The sequence below is a fragment of the Rutilus rutilus genome (genome assembly GCF_951802725.1).
Source record: "Rutilus rutilus genome assembly, chromosome: 24".
In the NCBI taxonomy this organism is placed as follows: Eukaryota; Metazoa; Chordata; class Actinopteri; order Cypriniformes; family Leuciscidae; genus Rutilus; species Rutilus rutilus.
The window spans coordinates 13,066,479-13,086,993 of record NC_140228.1 but is presented as its reverse complement, the minus strand read 5'-3'; the positions used below and the strand labels follow the sequence as shown (position 1 = coordinate 13,086,993).

Below are 20,515 nucleotides of genomic sequence, written 5' to 3'. Positions count from 1 at the left end.
ACTATAACAGACTGAATGTAAGAACACAGAATTTAGCTTTCTTTGCGGTGGCAATGTAAAGGGAATGCATTTAGAGAGCATTAGTGGAGTATTTTATCACTTCTAACAAGCTAACATAGCAAACTGTCACGCTAACACCCTCTCTGAGAACTTGTCTTTAAATTCATCTCCTTTAAAGCACTGCCACACACACAAAAGAAGTAGATAAACTAGTCCACCTCACTAAATGACTAGTTTGTTGATTCATCCTTAAACGAGGGTTTCAAAAGGCTCGTTTTTGAAAACGACACAGTTATCGTCTCCATGTAAACTACAAAAATGTGAACTTGGAGAAAAAAACATCACTCTTTGTGTGATATTAAATGACTATTTAAAATGATATAAATATAAAAGACAGGGTTATTTTTGCCCCCTTACCCTTATCTTGGGGCAATTCTAAATGCATATATTGAGTCATATCGTACATACATATATATATATATATATACATACATAGCCTACATACACACACATATATATATATATATATATATATATATATATATACACACTCACCTAAAAGATTATTAGGAACACCTGTTCAATTTCTCATTAATGCAATTATCTAATCAACCAATCACATTGCAGTTGCTTCAATGCATTTAGGGGTGTGGTCCTGGTCAAGACAATCTCCTGAACTCCAAACTGAATGTGAGAATGGGAAAGAAAGGTGATTTAAGCAATTTTGAGCGTGGCATGGTTGTTGGTATCTGAGTATTTCACAATCTGCTCCGTTACTGGGATTTTCACGCACAACCATTTCTAGGGTTTACAAAGAATGGTGTGAAAAGGGAAAAACATCCAGTATGCGGCAGTCCTGTGGGCGAAAATGCCTTGTTGATGCTGAGGTCAGAGGAGAATGGGCAGACTGATTCAAGCTGATAGAAGAGCAACTTTGACTGAAATAACCACTCGTTACAACCGAGGTATGCAGCAAAGCATTTGTGAAGCCACAACACGCACAACCTTGAGGCGGATGGGCTACAACAGCAGAAGACCCCACCGGGTACCACTCATCTCCACTACAAATAGAAAAAAGAGGCTACAATTTGCACGAGCTCACCAAAATTGGACAGTTGAAGACTGGAAAAATGTTGCCTGGTCTGATGAGTCTCGATTTCTGTTGAGACATTCAGATGGTAGAGTCAGAATTTGGCGTAAACAGAATGAGAACATGTATCCATCATGCCTTGTTACCACTGTGCAGGCTGGTGGTGGTGGTGTAATGGTGTGGGGGATGTTTTCTTGGCACACTTTAGGCCCCTTAGTGCCAATTGGGCATCGTTTAAATGCCACGGCCTACCTGAGCATTGTTTCTGACCATGTCCATCCCTTTATGACCACCATGTACCCATCCTCTGATGGCTACTTCCAGCAGGATAATGCACCATGTCACAAAGCTCGAATCATTTCAAATTGGTTTCTTGAACATGGCAATGAGTTCACTGTACTAAAATGGCCCCCACAGTCACCAGATCTCAACCCAATAGAGCATCTTTGAGATGTGGTGGAACGGGAGCTTCGTGCCCTGGATGTGCATCCCACAAATCTCCATCAACTGCAAGATGCTATCCTATCAATATGGGCCAACATTTCTAAAGAATGCTTTCAGCACCTTGTTGAATCAATGCCACGCAGAATTAAGGCAGTTCTGAAGGCGAAAGGGGGTCAAACACAGTATTAGTATGGTGTTCCTAATAATCCTTTAGGTGAGTGTATATATATATATACATACATATATATACTGTATATATACTGTATATATATATATATATATATATATACAGTGAGGAAAATAAGTATTTGAACACCCTGCTATTTTGCAAGTTCTCCCACTTGGAAATCATGGAGGGGTCTGAAATTGTCATCATTAGGTGCATGTCCACTGTGAGAGACATATTCTAATAAAAAAAAAATCCAGAAATCACAATATATGATTTTTTAACTATTTATTTGTATGATACAGCTGCAAATAAGTATTTGAACACCTGTCTATCAGCTAGAATTCTGACCCTCAAAGACCTGTTAGTCTGCCTTTAAAATGTCCACCACCACTCCATTTATTATCCTAAATTAGATGCACCTGTTTGAGGTCGTTAGCTGCATAAAGACACCTGTCCACCCCATACAATCAGTAAGAATCCAACTACTAACATGGCCAAGACCAAAGAACTGTCCAAAGACACTAGAGACAAAATTGTACACCTCCACAAGGCTGGAAAGGGCTACAGGGAAATTGCCAAGCAGCTTGGTGAAAAAATGTCCACTGTTGGAGCAATCATTAGAAAATGGAAGAAGCTAAACATGACTGTCAATCTCGGACTGGGGCTCCATGCAAGATCTCACCTCGTGGGGTCTCAATGATCCTAATAAAGGTGAGAAATCAGCCCAGAACTACACGGGAGGAGCTGGTCAATGACCTGAAAAGAGCTGGGACCACCGTTTCCAAGGTTACTGTTGGTAATACAATAAGACGTCATGGTTTGAAATCATGCATGGCACGGAAGGTTCCCCTGCTTAAACCAGCACGTCAAGGCCCATCTTAAGTTTGCCAATGACCATTTGGATGATCCAGAGGAGTCATGGGAGAAAGTCATGTGGTCAGATGAGAACAAAATAGAACTTTTTGGTCATAATTCCACTAAACGTGTTTGGAGGAAGAAGAATGATGAGTACCATCCCAAGAACACCATCCCTACTGTGAAGCATGGGGGTGGTAGCATCATGCTTTGGGGGTGTTTTTCTGCACATGGGACAGGGCGACTGCACTGTATTAAGGAGAGGATGTATTGTATTGACCTGGGCCATGTATTGCGAGATTTTGGGGAACAACCTCCTTCCCTCAGTTAGAGCATTGAAGATGGGTCGAGGCTGGGTCTTCCAACATGACAATGACCCGAAGCACACAGCCAGGATAACCAAGGAGTGGCTCTGTAAGAAGCATATCAAGGTTCTGGCGTGGCCTAGCCAGTCTCCAGACCTAAACCCAATAGAGAATCTTTGGAGGGAGCTCAAACTCCGTGTTTCTCAGCGACAGCCCAGAAACCTGACTGATCTAGAGAAGATCTGTGTGGAGGAGTGGGCCAAAATCCCTCCTGCAGTGTGTGCAAACCTGGTGAAAAACTACAGGAAACGTTTGACCTCTGTAATTGCAAACAAAGGCTACTGTACCAAATATTAACATTGATTTTCTCAGGTGTTCAAATACTTATTTACAGCTGTATCATATAAATAGTTAAAACATCATACAGATGGTGGACAACCAGAATGAGACTTTTACCGCCGCCGTTCCCGCGGCGGCAAAATTGGGATGTGTATTTGCTGCCTTTTACCGCTGAGTGGCGCTGTAATCACAGACTTTGAAAAGTGTCAGTTTTTTCTCTTTATGACGTAATCTGCCGCGGCAGTAATCTGAGCTGAGAGGCCACAGATAAATTCAAGATAAATATTGTGGTTAAACGAATTCAAATTCATTAAATTTAAACAAAGTAGACACGTTAAAATTGTGTGCCCAGTTTTTCTATAATTTAGAAAGGCTATGTCAATAGGTTACTTGTCATTTACTTACGTAAAATTAAAACATTTTCAGGACTTGCAGTTACTAACCGATGTTAGTCGGTTTAAGCATTCTTTGTTATATTCAGAATTAAATAGGCTTACATGTTGTTATGATTATCAATTGAATTATTTAATAAATAATCAACCACAATGCCTATTACTGCCTCAGCAAAAATAAACCAGTCGAATTTCAAAGTCGTTCGCGAAATGACTAGGCTATACCGGGTGGCGCAAGTGACAGGGCTAAACAGCAGCAACTGCGGCATTTTAAACGGTAAGTTTCCTATCTGTTTATTTAAAAAAAAAATTTGAAAAAAAAGAAACATGGCGCAAAAAAAACAACTTTTTTCATTATTTGAACAAAAATGAGACTGATTGAATATGTAAAAATATAAACAAACAAAGCAGAGAATAAAACAAACTTTTAGGGAAAAAATATAGGCCTATTATGCTACAACAGAATTGGTTAACATTAACGAAAGAAAAATATGTAAAAATACATTTAAAACAAAATAAAACAAAACAAATTCGTGGCCGAATTCAAATCGATTCAAATCCCGACCAAACAGAAGTAGACCTAGGCTATTCAGATGATAGCTCTGTGGTCAAAGCATTAGCCTCTCGGAGCTTCAAACGATCTGAGATCGAATCTCAGTGTAGCCGGCAGTGTTTATGTTTTTCCGTTCTTGATGCTTAAATATGCATCTGTTTAAAGTCAATCGTCTTGTTTAATTATCAATTGTAGGCTACATTACAACATAAATTTGCAACATTCCAGTTGTGTCTGATGAAGGAAGACTGTAAGCCGATTGCACCAGAAAATGAAGATGATGAAGCTCGTCTTTAATCTGCTAAATATTTTTTTGTGTGTGTGTGAATCATTCACGAGATTGAGATGACTGACAGTGATACCCGGCCATAGCAACGGAAGACATTTTTCAAAACAGATCGAACAAATCAGAAAAATACTTTCAATACAGTATTACTTTCAATTAAAAAATAAACAATGAAAATGTAAAAGAAAAAGAAAATTATTTAAGTTTGAAAACCCATCGCACATTTCAAGGTATGAATAAAGTGTCGGGACAGTTTATTTATTTAAACAGGGTTGCATCGATAGAGTTTATTCCCTTTGTGATGCAAAATAAGAAACACAGAATCTTATTCTTGCAACATTTTAAATTTCTATTGTCAAAGAAATTGCAGCTAAATAAAAAAATTAAAACGGTACAAAACGAAAAAAGTTCAAAGCAACATAAATTAAGAACAGCCGTTTTTCTTTGCCTCTCTCGCGCTGGATATATTTTTTAGTAAGTTTGGTCTCCCTCACTGCGCGCGGCGTGTCTTTCTCGAAATGAAGCATTTCAGCGTAAAAAACACCATACACAAATCACGAAAGAAAAAACTGTAACAAATAGCTTTTGTTCCTTCAAAGATACAACATGCCTTGCTGAATTCACCTTACAATAAAACGAGGTGGGTCGCGAATTAAAGAGCTCTGTATCTGCTAAATTGAAATTGTGTGTGGAAAACCTTTAAATACAATCAATAAAACTACAATATATAATTTAATAAGATATAGGGCCTACTGTACATAGGCTATGGACTTTTGGAGATTTTGAGATTAATCCTTAGAAGAATTTTGCCTTTGCCTGCTCATCAGGCTGGCTCCGACACTCTCCATATGAAAGACGGAACATTAACACCTCTGTCCTGCACCCCCACAATAAAGCAACTATTGCCTTCTCCAAACCCCCCACAGGCTAGCTGAGTTTGCAAAACAAAACAAAGAGTTTGCCACTCGTCGTGGTGTGCCAAAACACTTAATTATAAACTTCAATATTTCATTCAAAACAATCTCAAAACGCTTTGTGACATTCTGAAAAGCCGTGGATGCATTACTGCCACTGGAACCATGAATGCAACAGAATACTGGTTCTGATTTTATTGTTTGTCGTTTAAACGTCATATATATATATATATATATATATATATATATATATATATATATATATATTTTTTTTTTTTTTATTATTATTATTTTTTTTAACAGAACTGCTTTTGAAATTACGATTGGAATTATTATAGGCTATAAGTAAAGTCATTGTATAATATTTGTTCCTTAGTGTAAAATGGAAATGCATGGTGATTTTATTTTGTAAATAGGCTATAAGCAAAAAACTATGTTTTAGAACTAGACAAATCTCTCTGCATCAACAATAGACTATAAAATGCATTAATAGGCTAATATAAAAATATCAGTAGTCCAAGTTAGTTCGGGATTCGAACCCGTGTCATCTAGATGATCGTAACGTAAGTTCAACCACTCGGCCACAGTTCACTCGTTGCTTCATGGCCTAACGTTCCAGTGTGTGTTCGCTCAAACGCTCTTCATTCAAATGAACGTGTTTGTCGAACACTAATTCAACATGCCAGAATAAAACCTGGCTTTAGAACAATGCATAGCGCCACTCGTCGTGGTGTGCCAAAAAAAATTACAATAATTTAGTTTCATTTATTTCAGTGTTAATGTTTGAGTTAAAAAAATCCTCTACAAATTAAATTAACACAAAGTCGGCTGTAAGAGTCCTTTATAGGCTACGTAAAAAAGCAAAGGGCTTACAGTCTTAACATTTAGGCTACTTTGCTTAAATTCGATACATTTATTTTCAGTAGGGCCTAATAAATTTGTAGGGATGTAATTTCAGTATGCTTTACCAACGCTATGTATTCAATTAAAGTTCCAAGAGGTCTGGTCTCTATATTTCCTTCCCAGCTGACACTAATATGCAAGTGCACAGCAAAATTCCATTCTAAAAAAAAAAAAAGTCTATAGGCCTACTATACTGTTGTAGCCATTAAATAATCTAATTTAGTATCATATTTGTTAAAATATTATAATGTTATTTTTTTCCATCTATGTTGAATATGAAAAGTGAACAGCATGAGTAAGATAGGATGCATTATATCCAGAGATGGATATGGAGTGGGTCAGACATGATTTTGACCACTTCATTAAGTTTTGTTTAGTAGAAAACCTTTCTTTAAAGTGAATTTCGTTTTCTATAAATTGTATCTTAATTTTAATCAATTTTTCATCAACCAATTGCCTGGATTTAAATAAGTAAGAGAAGCAAATACAACAGACACTAATCATGGAGGCACCCGCGCGGTCACTTGCATTGCACGTCAGCTGGAGCGCATCTCATCCTCCTAACTTAACGAAACTCAGCGTATGCCTCACACAGACATGATAAATACATCAAATACACAAAGCTTGAAATGTCTTCAAACGAAATAATTCAAAACGAAAAGAAAAAGGCTACTCTCTGATTATGTCTTTATGTGCATTTCTCTCTAGGTGCGTTCACTACAAATATGGCGATCGTCAACTTCATCTTTGCAGTCGACACTGTCAAAAAACACTAGTTTATTGATAAAAATCAATGCACGCATCACCGGATTTACAAATACACATCTTGTTGCACGCACACATTATGTCGAAAAAACGAAATATTATGTTGAAATAACATTATTATTAATAATACATCTTTTAGAATATTTGATTAAATGCTGATTGCGCTTGTTCAATTTAATAAAATTAAATTATTACAAAATGATATGCCTATTGCCTATATTAAGTAGGTCATATTAAGACAAGGCATATATTAGTTATTTTAGCTGTTATGAGAAAAATAAATCTAACGAAATCTAAAATCTAAATCTAATAAATCTAAAAAAAAAAAAATTAACGTCAATTCAACATGCCAGAATAAAACCTGATTTGAACACTGATTGAACAATGCGTAACGCCACTCGGCCTGGTGTGCCAAAACACTACATTTTAAACTTCAATGTTTTATTCAAAACAATCTCAAAACGCGTTGTGACATTTTTTTAAAGCAGTAGCCTAGCCTATATACATTAAGGGCATTGAAACCAGGATCTTAACTAAAATGCGTTCCGAGAAATCTCTCAAAAATTATGCTACACTACTCAATGTATTTTTTTTTTAAGGACTGCTTTTGAAATCACTATAAATTACTATGCAATTGTATCGCTCACGAGAGCTCTTCATTTATCTAATTCCTCAATAGAATAGTAAAAATATTCCGCGTCATTGCTCCTAATATCGTCTCTATTTTTAACTTTTGATTCTATTTTTTCTGTTCTAAAATTGATTCTATCTTTGGTTCTATTCTGTTGTAGCCTAATAGGCCTATTTATATATATGACAAATATGCCTATTAGGCTTAGGGTTTTATATTTAACCCACTTACATTTTAAAATACGGCAATTGCTGCTGTTTTGCACAATGTCCCTTTGCGCCACCTGGCGGTCATTTCGGGAACGACTTTGAAATGCGGCTGGTTTATTTTCGCTGCGGTGATTTCGCCGCGGCAGCTGGCGCGGCGGTAATAGGCACTCTGGTTGTCCACCATCTGTACATTGTGATTTCCGGATTTTTTTTTTTAGATTATGTCTCTCACAGTGGACATGCACCTACGATGACAATTTCGGACCCCTCCATGATTTCTAAGTGGGAGAACTTGCAAAATAGCAGGGTGTTCAAATACTTATTTTCCTCACTGTATATATATATATGAAACAAAGTAACAAGAAACAAAATCATGCAATCAACATGCACTGATTGTCATAAAGACAGCATTTCATATATCATACAGTATAAAGATGCCTATGCAGTACGGCTACAAAAGTCAGTTGTTTTACCAGATATTTCAATAAGAAATATAAGAGAACAGTTGAATAAGAAATATACGAAAGTAAAAAAAAAAAAGCCACAAGACCTTGACATTACTATGAATGTTTTTCTAAGTGCATTCTTCTAACCCTGAGGCTGAATATGAAACATTCTCCTGCACTCTTTCAATCTTCTATCTGCCATCTCATGAATCAAACGAACACACACACACACACACACACACACACACACACACACACACACACACACACACACACACACACACACACACACACACACACACACACACACACACACACACACACACACACACACACACACACACGCCCCATCTAATGTTTCTAATCTCTTCTTGCGGAGAGGCTTTGAATATTCTATAGATTTGATAATGGGCTGCTCTTTTAAATTACCTGACCTTTCAGATACGAATCAGAAGATCCAGCATCTCCTTAGCGTTGGCATCAGATACAGTGCTCCGTTACAGTGTAATGTGATCATAAACAAACTGCCCTTTCTTCTTTTGCTCGGCTGCTTCTTGCTTTTTTTTTTCTCTGCGTGATATTACACCCTAACAAAGGTCACTCCCACTCAACAGAAACACAGTAGAGGAATGATTTGCTGCTCTGCCATTTTCGATGCAGGAAAAAAAAAGGTGCAATTCAATGAAGCGCTACCTGCTTTACTGTGGTATCCGAATGACACTGTCTTGAATGGATTCATCTGTTTGCTCAGAAGAGCGAGCTTCAAATGCTAACATTATGCTAACCAAGAATGCCATTAAGATTGTGTTTATCCTTAAAATGTCATTCAGAAGATTTAGCAATACAGAAATGCATGTTATGTGGATGAAATTAGTTTGTGTGCATGTTGTCGGTCTGAGAGGTTTGGATGCAAATGTGCATCTTCTAAGCAGCAGGAATGCAACTTGCTGGAGTGCTGGAGTGCTTTATTTCTAATTATAAAGAGGATAGTTCTGGTCCTGTATGCTGATTGGTCAATACGTTGTTCCAGATAGTATAATATACACACACACACATATATTTACATACACACACACACACACACACACACACACACACACACACACACACACACACACACACACACACACACACACACACACACACACACACACACACACACAATTAAACTGATTATTTTATGCAGCAAGGATGCATTAAACTGATCGAAAGTGACAGTAAAGACACTGTCTAAAGTTTTTTAAAAGAAAGTTTACATTTACAATGTAATAAATATTTTAAAATGAATACAATAAAATAAATACATTTAAAATATTTTTTTAAATACAAATAAATGAATATAAATTTTATGATATAATTATGATATATTGATATTTTTTAAGAAAGTTTGTGTCCTTAATATTTTATTACAAAGTAACTTTTACATAGAGGTAATGCTATGTTGTGAATGGGTAAAGTGAGTTGTTAGGCATGTCACATAGTGATATGGTCAAAGACCTGGAAATAACAGAAGTAACAAACTGCGGTGAACTAAAACTCACTTCGGCTTGGACTCACTCAAGCAACAGTCGAGTTTCTCAATAACTGATCAGGCCTGTTGAGAGATGTCTGGATGTTTCAGTTCCATGTTAATATGAATGATTCTCACTATACATGCCATTTCACTCAGAGCTCATGTGCGTGTTAAGGCCTTAAACATATGGCACAACAACAGCACAGGAGCCGTTGCGGCAGTAAATATCATCCGTGTTACGCCTTGTCTCCTTGTACCCTAGGCTACAGGACAGATACAAGGTGATGCTTCCCGTGAATCAAAACGCTGCCTCCATGTCTCACCGCCAGCACCTCAGCCTAAATTATGAGTGCCATCCATCTTTCCTAGTGTGTTTATATGTCTGTGTGTGTGAGCGTGTAATTGCTCATTAGCCATGCTTGAGAGGAGCAGAGGCCAGATTCACAGGATGGTATTAAACTGGTTCAAACTGTTATTGTTCCAGTGATTTACAGACTCAACACAAACACTGAATACAGTATGAGCTTTGGAGATCTTAAAATCTAACAGGTGAGGACTGTGGGTTATTTCCATTCACTATTGCCTACGGTTTATTGCTTTACTTAATTATTTTTATATTCAATAAAATAAAATATAAACCAACAGTAGCATACATTAAAAAAAAATTTGAATTTTTTTTATTTTATAAAAATATTAAATACAATGATTATGTTACCAAATGAAGGTGATGATGAAGAAAGATACTTCAAAAGGGTATCAATATCACAAAAGGGCCTTAAATGGAAACAAACTCAGGTAATCCACTATGACAAAGACAAAGTAACAGCATGTGTAACACACACACACACACACACACAAACAACAACCAACAAACAGAGTGAAGGTGAGGAACTTAAACGCACAGTGATAATGAGGAGATGACGAACAGGTGTGATGATGAGATGAGTGTTCATGACACATATCATATGTGATAGTATTTTGGGTGCTGGGTCATATCGCTATACACCATACAACTATACAATTTGCAGAAAGAGAAAGCAGAAAACTGAATGATTTGATGGAGATGAATGACTAGCAGCATGCGTTAAGGAACATTCTTCTGTTTATGATATTTCATACAGCTAGACCTATAACGACAAGACATTTCCAAGCAATAGCCTACTGCCATCATATCCGGGAGATAAGTCAGTAAATTCGAGTAAAATCACAGGCTTCGCTTATCCCGTGCGAATGCGGGTGGGTGCTGGGTGGGTAATTTCTAAATCACACGTGGTCCCCAGATAATACTAATCCCGTGCGAATAGGGCTTAAGACAAGGAAACACATGTGACTGATGAAAACAAAACTGAAAGTCCATGAAAACTAAGAAACTAATGGCGCTTTTCCATTGCATGGTACGGCTCGGCTCAGCTCGCTTTGCTTTTCCACGCTCCTCTGCTACCAACGAGAGGAACGTCTGCACCTCGTCTAATGACCAGTCACCACGATTCAGCCATTACTCTTTTCAAGTTCTTTTTTTTTTTAAGCAAGTCGTTTAATACAGGGGTTCCCAAACTTTTCCATTCCAGGACCCACCTAGACAAGAATAATCTATCTCAAGACCCACCAAAATGTAAAATAATTTTAAAGCATGAATGTGGGGTGGGAGGCGTTAGTTCTCTTTGGAGCAGTTTTTTTTCCTTGTTATAGTATGAATGACAAGTTTAATTGCAATACAAACTTTTGGCACATTATCAAAAATTGAGAGCCTAACAGCCTAATGGCTGTTGAAATAATGTGAAGAATACTGAGTAGTTTTTGTCTGCTGCCTCAACTGATTTACCAGACATGGCAGAACAAATTTAAAGAAATGAAAAAAGATTAAGTAAGCTTAATCATAACCAAAGGTTTGATATGACAAAAATCAGAATATAAAAAAATATAATAGACTAATCATTTCATTTGACAGTAGGCCCAGGACCTAGAATTTCAATACTAATATTTATGCTGCGAGTGTTGTTAAACTCATTGCGTTGTTCAGCGCAGAAAACGCTTTCGTGCTCGTGTGTGTACATGTGAAATACTTTTTATATATAGGCTATATTTTTTGCGTTGTAGCAAAATGCATGCAAGGGAACGCAAACAACGCACTCTTATACGACGACCATATCTCTGAAAGACAACAGTGCTGTGTTGAACAGACGACAGAGAAATCAGTGCGATTTGTTTCATGAAGCGCGCGCTTGCGACATGTTGCGTTAACAATTTCAGCGTCTCAAAGCGGCGCGGTTCATTAAGCGGTTCTGTGCGCATTATTAACAAGAAGAAACTCGTTTACTCCAATCACTGCTCTGCATTCTGCATGAGATCGCATTACACCGGATAATTCAAATGTCATGAAAGGCTGATTCAGGTCTCTGCTGCGTTTCCCAAAAGCATCGGGAGCTAAGCTGATCGTAGAGACCATAAGTGGCAACGGTTTTACGATCTACTTAGGCATACAAGGCTTTCGTGACATTTGAATTCTCCTGTGTAATGCGATCTCATAGCGATTTCTATTTAACGCTGGTACATCGTGCAAAATGTTTGTGTGTGTGTCATTCATGAAACGTAAATTTAGCTGCAGCCAATAGTGACTGCGCGACCCACCTCTTCCCAATCTGCGACCCACAGTTTGAAAACCCCTGGTTTAATAAAAAGTGTGCAAACAAATAATACTGCAGTGGCTGTTGCTGACTATTGAAATCTAGCGGGTTTGGTGTCTGACCAATCAGTGATCTGTAGTGTTTTCACGTCAAATTTTAGTATCGGTAAACTTGCTTGGAACCTCAACAAAGGTGGTAAAATTTTAAGTGTGCCGAATCGAGACTTCCATGCAGTGGAGAAGCGCCACAAAGTGAGCCGAGCCGTGCCGTACCATGCAGTGGAAAAGCACCATATGAGCAACCAAAACTGAGTGGGTGACAGATTATTTTCACAAAATGTATGTATTATATTTAATACATATATATATATATATATATAAAAAAACATTTTTTAAATGCCATACTGTATAAAGACACATAAGGCAAGCTCATAAAATATTAAGGGCACAACCTTTCAGAAAGAAACCTCCATTTTTATTTTATAAATATATATATATATATATATATATATATATATATATACACACACACACACACACTTATAATATACATAAAATAAAAAAATTAAAAAATTGATTCATTCATAGTATTCAATATCTAAATATCACTAAACTATCACTAAAAAGTCTTTGCTGGGCTAATATGTTTTTTGCAGTCTTAATTTAGACAAATTTATTCAGTACTTCATTTGCATAACCTCACTTTTTTCACTTGAGGAATACCTTCTAGCTCTTACCAGTACATATAGCATTCTTCAAAGGTATTGCTCTCTAAATAATATATTACATCTCAACCAAACTTCAAATTGAAAAAGGCATGCTAAAGTTAAATGTTAATCGTCTAGCTGTTACCACGAATACCCTGAATATTTATGGTTCATTTGGTTTGTTTGAGCATTTTAGTATAACGTAAAAAAAAACACACTGCAAATCAAAACATAATATAACTCCTACTTAAATCAGCACCCCAGAATCAAGTCGACTTAAAACTCATGAGCAGCTCCCTTTGCTCTTGTGTGTCTAGTAAGGGAAATAAATCACGGAAGAACAGTCAAAGTAGATATATTTTAGGTGCTTCATCTTACATAACATGTGGAACAGACTGCTATATTCAGGTACGAATTAAACGGAGCTCCTCAATTAGGTCTCCACAAATTATGTATATGTGTTACAGCGAGCAACTAATACATTCTGAAAGCTCAGCAAAAACACAATGTTCCATTATATAAAAAGCACAGGTATTAGAAATGTAAGGATGCGGGCTGTAGATTAGCAAGTGAGTTTCTTTCGCACATAATTCTGGGAAGAGGCCGTGTTTTTGTCCGATAAAGATGGTGGTGCTTGACGAATTAATTGATTTTATAGCAATCTATAAAGTCGCATACGTGCTTCAATATACAAAGAGTGCATTCCGCTCTTTGCTTCAAACTGCACTTCACAACAGCTGAGAGATGGCTGAAATACTCTCCCTTATTTTTCCACTTCAGTCTCAAGTGTTACTGTAGACTGAGCTACAATCAAAGTTCCTTCCTCTTTTCTGAAGCCACCCAGCAGTTCTCATTGGGGATATTGTAGCCCATTCTTCTGCATATGACACAGATTCAAGAAATGTACTTGGGCAAAAATAGTCCCACTTTGTGTTAGTCATCATTTATGATGAAATTCAGCAATAAACGCACACTGCTTTGGTACACCATCTCTTTTTCTGTGAAAAAGCCTTGGCCAGTTATACAGGGATGTGAGCAGGAAAGCTCCATCAGCATTTGATAGAGCACCTCCCTCAAGCTCGGGTTAATTCCTCGCTCGGTTCCAAAATTAGTCTTTTCAGCACATTCTTAGCCGCATATGCTGCTCTTCCAGTCCCTCTCGCACAAAGCCTAATTAACTTCATGAAGTTTGAATTTCTGAATTTCTGAAAATGAACGAGAGATCCTCCAATGGTGCTGCAGCAGAATGAAAGGCCATGAGGAGCTTAATCACATTCACATTATCTGGAGCTTTGTGCAAGATCAGATTTGATTCCTGGATAGGCAAACTTATGATGAATAAGGTACTTGAAAGGAATCAGCATTACAGGAAATCCATAATGGGCCAAACTAATAAAATGTGATACTATCATTATGTTGAGCTCGAACTATTTTGGGGAATCTCACAAAAGCTGCCCGGATCATATCTCATCTCAAAGACAAACGCATAAAATTGTGTTTTGCAAAAGGACAGTGAAAACTATTTTTAACCAAGGTTTTTTCGGATCAATATACATTGGCAAAATTTTAATTAAACACATTTTCTCCAAAGAAATTCATATTATTGTAATTTTATTGAAAACTTTCTGTGTAGTTCTCATTGATCTCAGCGATGACCTTGGATCAATACAAGCCTTTACATAAATAAATAACTGAATAAATAAAACCAGAAAAGGCTGCACAACATTTACTGAATGTATAATTCATTATTTAGTCTAAATGAATCATTTATTTTTGATTTAATGTCCCATTACAGTAAATGAATTCAAAATATAAATCCTATATAGCAGCAAAATATCTTCAAAATTGATAAGAAATGTTTATTACATTAAGAATCATGTGACACTGAAGACTGCAGTAATGATGCTGAAAATTCAGCTTTTCCATCACAGGAATAAATCATATCTATTCTATTTTATATAAATTATATAGCCTAATAATATTTAAAAAAGAGTAAGTGTTTTACTGTATTTTGTGCAGACTGTATAGACCCCACCCAAATGGTATACACTGTAGACTAAATAAATAAATCAGCATTTTTATATTATTTTCTGAAATGACCCAGATATGTTCTTTATCTGATATAGTCTTTTTACTCTTGGAGAACATTTCACCTGCTTTCTCTTTATGAAATTTGAAAACTCAAATGAGTTTTTATGGGATTTTGTTGAAATGAGTCAGTGACTTCCTTGCATGCACATTTATCATGCGAGGCTCTGCACCGAGACACAAAATAGCTGCAGTGCCTTTTTTCCCCCAAAACTTGTGAGACTAAAAAACATTTCATAAGAGAAAACTGCTCAGCGGTCGACCTCTCAGTCTCTCTAATCTGCTGGTGATGGTGTTGGCCCAGAACCGCTCTGATTGCTTGAGTAATTTCCACCTGGGGATCTCAGGTAGGACAGTCTTCCAACCAATGTCATCTGTCCCAAAAAAACTAAAAACATGGCCATAAATATCTCTCTTTATCACTCCTGCACAGCGCTGTAATAAGAAGAACACAGCTGCTACATGTCAGCAGCGTATTTGTGACGGTTTCTAATGTCGTCATTAGCCCTGTGCTTCATCTGCGGGTCTAATGAGACACTTAGCGAGGGGAAGCAACGCAACTGAGAGGAAGAGAACAGACACGGTAAGAAAAGCCAGGTCAATGAACTCAGACAGACTGAGCAATGATGTGACATCAAACACAAGACTGCATAGATCCTCATTAGTGACTTTTCATAAACTACTTGTTACTTTCATGTGCTTCAGGGAGTCGAACTTGATCACATAAAAACACAAGACTCGCGCTACTTTGTTCTCGAGACTCTGTTAGGCATTGTGAGACTTTGTCAGGCGTCTCAATGTCAGCCTGAATGCTATCATAGAGTTTCAGACACCTCGAGCCACAGCTGAAATCTGCTGGATGGAAAATGCCTGTTTATTATCGGGGGTGCAAATGCAGTGCACCAATTTTGACTGACTTGATTTGTTCATGTTCCAAATGTGCAATAGGAGAAAAGGAGAGACAGAAAGGTTCTCATATTCATAAAAGTTTTTTTTTACAGCGCTTGCAGGGCACTCTCATACCTCTTTTCCTTCTTTCTTTAACTTAGAAGTCATTAAAATTGAATTTTGTAGATAAATTCAGCCTGAGATGTGCTCTCAGTTTTTGGCTTTTATAAACTTTTCCAGTTTTTTTAAGTTTAATCTTCCACTGGCATAAAAAAATAAACTACTGCCAGAAATGAAGTTAAATTTGCATATTGAATTGTGATTGGTTTACATCAAACAACAAGTTTACACTGTTTTTTCATGGGATTTGAATTGCAATTTCTTAATTAAGTTAAGAGTCTTAACTCTGAAGAAATCCATCTCTCCTAATATCTATTTCAGTTTATGACATTTCAAAAGTATTATTTTACGTATTATTATTATTTATTATTTTATTCTCCAAGAGATTGAGCCTCAAAATAGTAGTAAGTTTGGTATAATCAATAAGTAATTTATATAAACATAAATATTAAATTAAAATAAATGTTTATATTAAATACAATATTATTTAAAATAAATACATCTTTAAAACTTCTCGTTATAGAAATACTAATTCGTGACTATCGTTTTATGACCTATCCTCTGCGCTTTCGCGTTCGTCAATTCCCACCTTACGCTTTACCTACGTCGTACGTTGGGTCAGAGGTCACCCTTCCACTGGAACTTGACTCTCTCGTGAATGTGTGTACGGCTGTTCTGGAAGCCAGTGATTACATATGGATATTTTTTCTTACAAAATCCCATCACTTCGCTTCAGAAGGCATTTATTAACACACTGGAGAAGATGGATTACTTTTATGATGGATGGATGTGCTTTTTGGAGCTTAAAAAACTATATTCAATGCAATTACAAAGCTGGGAAGAGCCAGGATTATTTAATATAACTCTGTCTGTGTTCGGCTGAAAGAAGAAAGTCATATACACCTAAGATGGCTTGAAGGTAAATTATAGGATAATTTTCATTTTGGGGTGAACTCTTCCTTTAAAGCTTTTTCTTTTTCACAAAAATCGCTGCAAAAGATGCTTTCCAACAGGTGTTTTACCATTCGTTGTAAAACTGTGGACCTATTTTTCCAAACGCCTCACACCTGTACATTCTTCCGTTGAGAGCTTGAATAATAGACACTCCAGTCCAGTTTACGGGGGCGGAGTAATACCGTACCTCACAGCACATCCAATACAAGTCAATGGAGTTGGACAAAAACTATGATAAAACCTGTTGGAAAGCATCTTTTGCAGCGATTTTTGTGATCAGTGAACACCCCTGACCACTCGGTGAGTTTCACATCTTTGTAAACGAAAGTTTAATGCGTTTTAGGAAGGATTGTTCCAGTGCACCTATGCAGCCATTGTGGAGGTGGGGGGGGGGAAGCGAAAGAAACCGAAAATTCTCAGGCCAGCAGCATGTGTCCAAATTTTAATCTTAACCGTTCTATTTCATCAGAAACGATCTGTAAACAGGGCTTTAAGTGTAAAATACCGAACTTTTCCTTTAAGGTCGTGACACACTAAGCCAACGTCAAAGAACTAGCGGCGGTGAAAGCTGACAGTGTTGTCGCCTCGCGTCGGCTGCGTCTGAGCCAAAAAGCTGCGCTTGTTGAACACACTGAAAACACTACAGATGACAACCATGTGCGTTCTGCGCCTGCATGTAAGAAAATAGCGGTATATATCAGCAGGTATCAATAGTCTATATTTGTCATTCAAAAAGAGAAACAGAAACTAGTTTTGCAGAAATAACCATAAACACAGCAGTGCTTGCTTTGAGAGTCAACAGAGTCAATGTGCAGTTTAGAGGTGGCGTAACAAACAACCTTTGCATAGATCAAACTTCTTCTGAAAAGCCTGCCAAGACATTCAAAGACTTTTACGGACCACATATACTCTTTTATGCATATATATGCATTTGACCTCATATCCTCATATACTTAAAATGGTGTCCAGCACATGTGAATATGGTTACACAGCAAGCTGTGATTCAGTGCGAGTACAATAGAAGTCTCTCTTGAAGATATAGAGCTTTTATCAGTAACATACACTGTAATGAATATAATACGGCAGTAATGAGCACAACTGCCTTAATTCAACAATGGAAACTGAATTCTTAATAGAAGTGCTAGGGCAGGATTATATAATTTCTTAAATTCAGTTCCTTAAATAGCTTTAGATTGATTCATGATTCATGTAGCAGACGAGCACTCTAGCTTCATTCAACCTTTAGCTTTAGACAGAAAACCACTGCAATGACACAGATTTAATTGCTTCATTTACCTGTTTAATTGTATTTTAGCGCCATTCAAGGCAAATAAGAGACAAAACTGCCCTTGTTCTGTTGTTTATCTAAGCAAAGCCAAGGCTCTTTATTTTCCTCTTAAAGCAAAGCAACATCTTGAGGATGAGAAAATAAAAGGGCTGTGTGAGAGCTCGGAGCGGAGAAAGCCAAAGGAGACAGAGCATAATTTTCAACAGTCTGCTGATGTTGCCATACCATTAGGCAGCGGCAACAATTTTGAAAAGAAATAAAGTCTCTGAGGTACATTATAAGCTCCACTTCCCAAAGGTCACAGCAGGATTGCAGCAAGCGTAGGAAATTACCACCGCAGACCCCAATTAAAACTGTATTGTATCTGCACTTCTAAGCTAGGTGAGAGTCGACACATTTTTCAGGGGACCCTGTCATGATACCTCCCTTTCCACGTTCACAATTACATTATGTTACAGTATGTTGAATTCTTGATTCTGATTGGATCATTGCCATTCCACTTTGATCACATTACACACTTTGAAACCAAACACGTTCAATAAAAATGACAAACAATGTCTATTTTTTTTTCCAAACACAGAGAAACTTATAGTGTCAACGCTTCAATTGCTATCCAACCAATAAAATAATTTTGCGACTAAAAAGCTGCATTACTTAAAAAAATAGTGATGCCACCACCCCACTTGTAAGAAATGCAGTTAAACTAGTAGCTTTGCAATATGTACATTAAATTAATGAATGGATGAATGAATCCAGTACATATAACTGCATAAAACATATCAATACAAGGATCTAAATGCAGAAATGCAGTTAAAACTAAAATCTTTGCAATTTGAAGAGACACATGTTTAATATAAAAATGATTCATATTTTTATTCACATTAATAGTTTAAATAAATATTTGTTGTAAATATGTATTTTGTATAGATGAAAAATATATAATATAGTATATATATAGTATGTATATACTATAAAAGTATATGATTATTTTTTTATATAAAACAAATATGAAATAATATATTACAAATAAATAAATGATACGAATGCACACATAATACAAGTATCTAAGGTATTGATGTATAATATGATTATATTGGCACAGCTTTTGTAATCTACCCATTGGTCTCATCCTCCTGAACTGGATTCACACAACACTTTCTCAATGAGATGTGAGGAATTAAAAACAGCACTAATGAAACTGGCGAGCCACATCAGATTATCATGCTACACCTGACCTACAATCAAAACAAAACGAACAATGTGCTAATTGAAAAAGACTGCTGAGGTGTTTTAATGTGATATGGTAAGACAAGTGAAACCTTTTAAGTAAAATAAGCGCTCACAAATACAGATTGTGTGATGTGCTCTAACTCAGATTAATTCTAATGAGGTCAACACTCGGCTGTGAGCAAGAACCGTGTCCGATTTGGATAAATGCTCTCTAAGGATTTGGCTCTCTTGCAGAAATCCTGGAGGTTGGTAACTTGGGGATTAACACACTTCAGCACACACACAGAGAGAGAGAGAGAGTGTGTGTACACTTTACCCGTGTTATTCCGGTAGGTTCCCGTATGGCCTGGAGGGAGCACTTCTCCCTGGCTCTGGCTCAGGCTTCTCATGGGGACTTTCTGGTAGACTCTGTCTTCATATATGGGATCGATGTGATGTTCAGGGGACTGCAGGGGCCTCAGTTCAGGGCCCAGGTGAGTGTGCTGACTGCTGTACGAACCTCGAGATCCTGCACAAAAGGCATTGTTCCTGTTAGTGTTAAAGTTATGGAAGAAAAAGTCCTGCAAACTAAGCCCCAAACTAAGTACATCATTGCGGCGATCTTCAATGTACTGTACATAACCTGTTGGCTTTCACACTAGACCTGCCAATCACAACATGTCCAAGGCATCAGAAAGTCAATATTTCCTTCCTGATCAAGAGTGTACAGAGGAAGATAAGTGCTGTCAACATTCAACAGTGATCCAACATTATATCTTGGCAGACATATATAGTAAGAATTAAAAAAGAATGATCATATGATT

At 37.0% G+C, this 20,515-nt stretch overlaps 1 protein-coding gene across 4 annotated transcripts in view; it reads right to left on the bottom strand.

Annotated features, from left to right (window-relative positions):
• The window catches only part of ctnnd2a (catenin (cadherin-associated protein), delta 2a), a 324,872-nt gene that overhangs the window by 119,342 nt on the left and 185,015 nt on the right, over positions 1 to 20,515 (bottom strand). For all 4 annotated transcript variants that reach the window (XM_084398526.1, XM_084398527.1, XM_084398528.1 and 1 more), the window contains one exon: positions 20,029 to 20,220. In XM_084398526.1, coding sequence (XP_084254652.1) covers positions 20,029 to 20,220 — 192 coding nt within the window. The remainder of the gene's footprint in view (positions 1 to 20,028; positions 20,221 to 20,515) is intronic.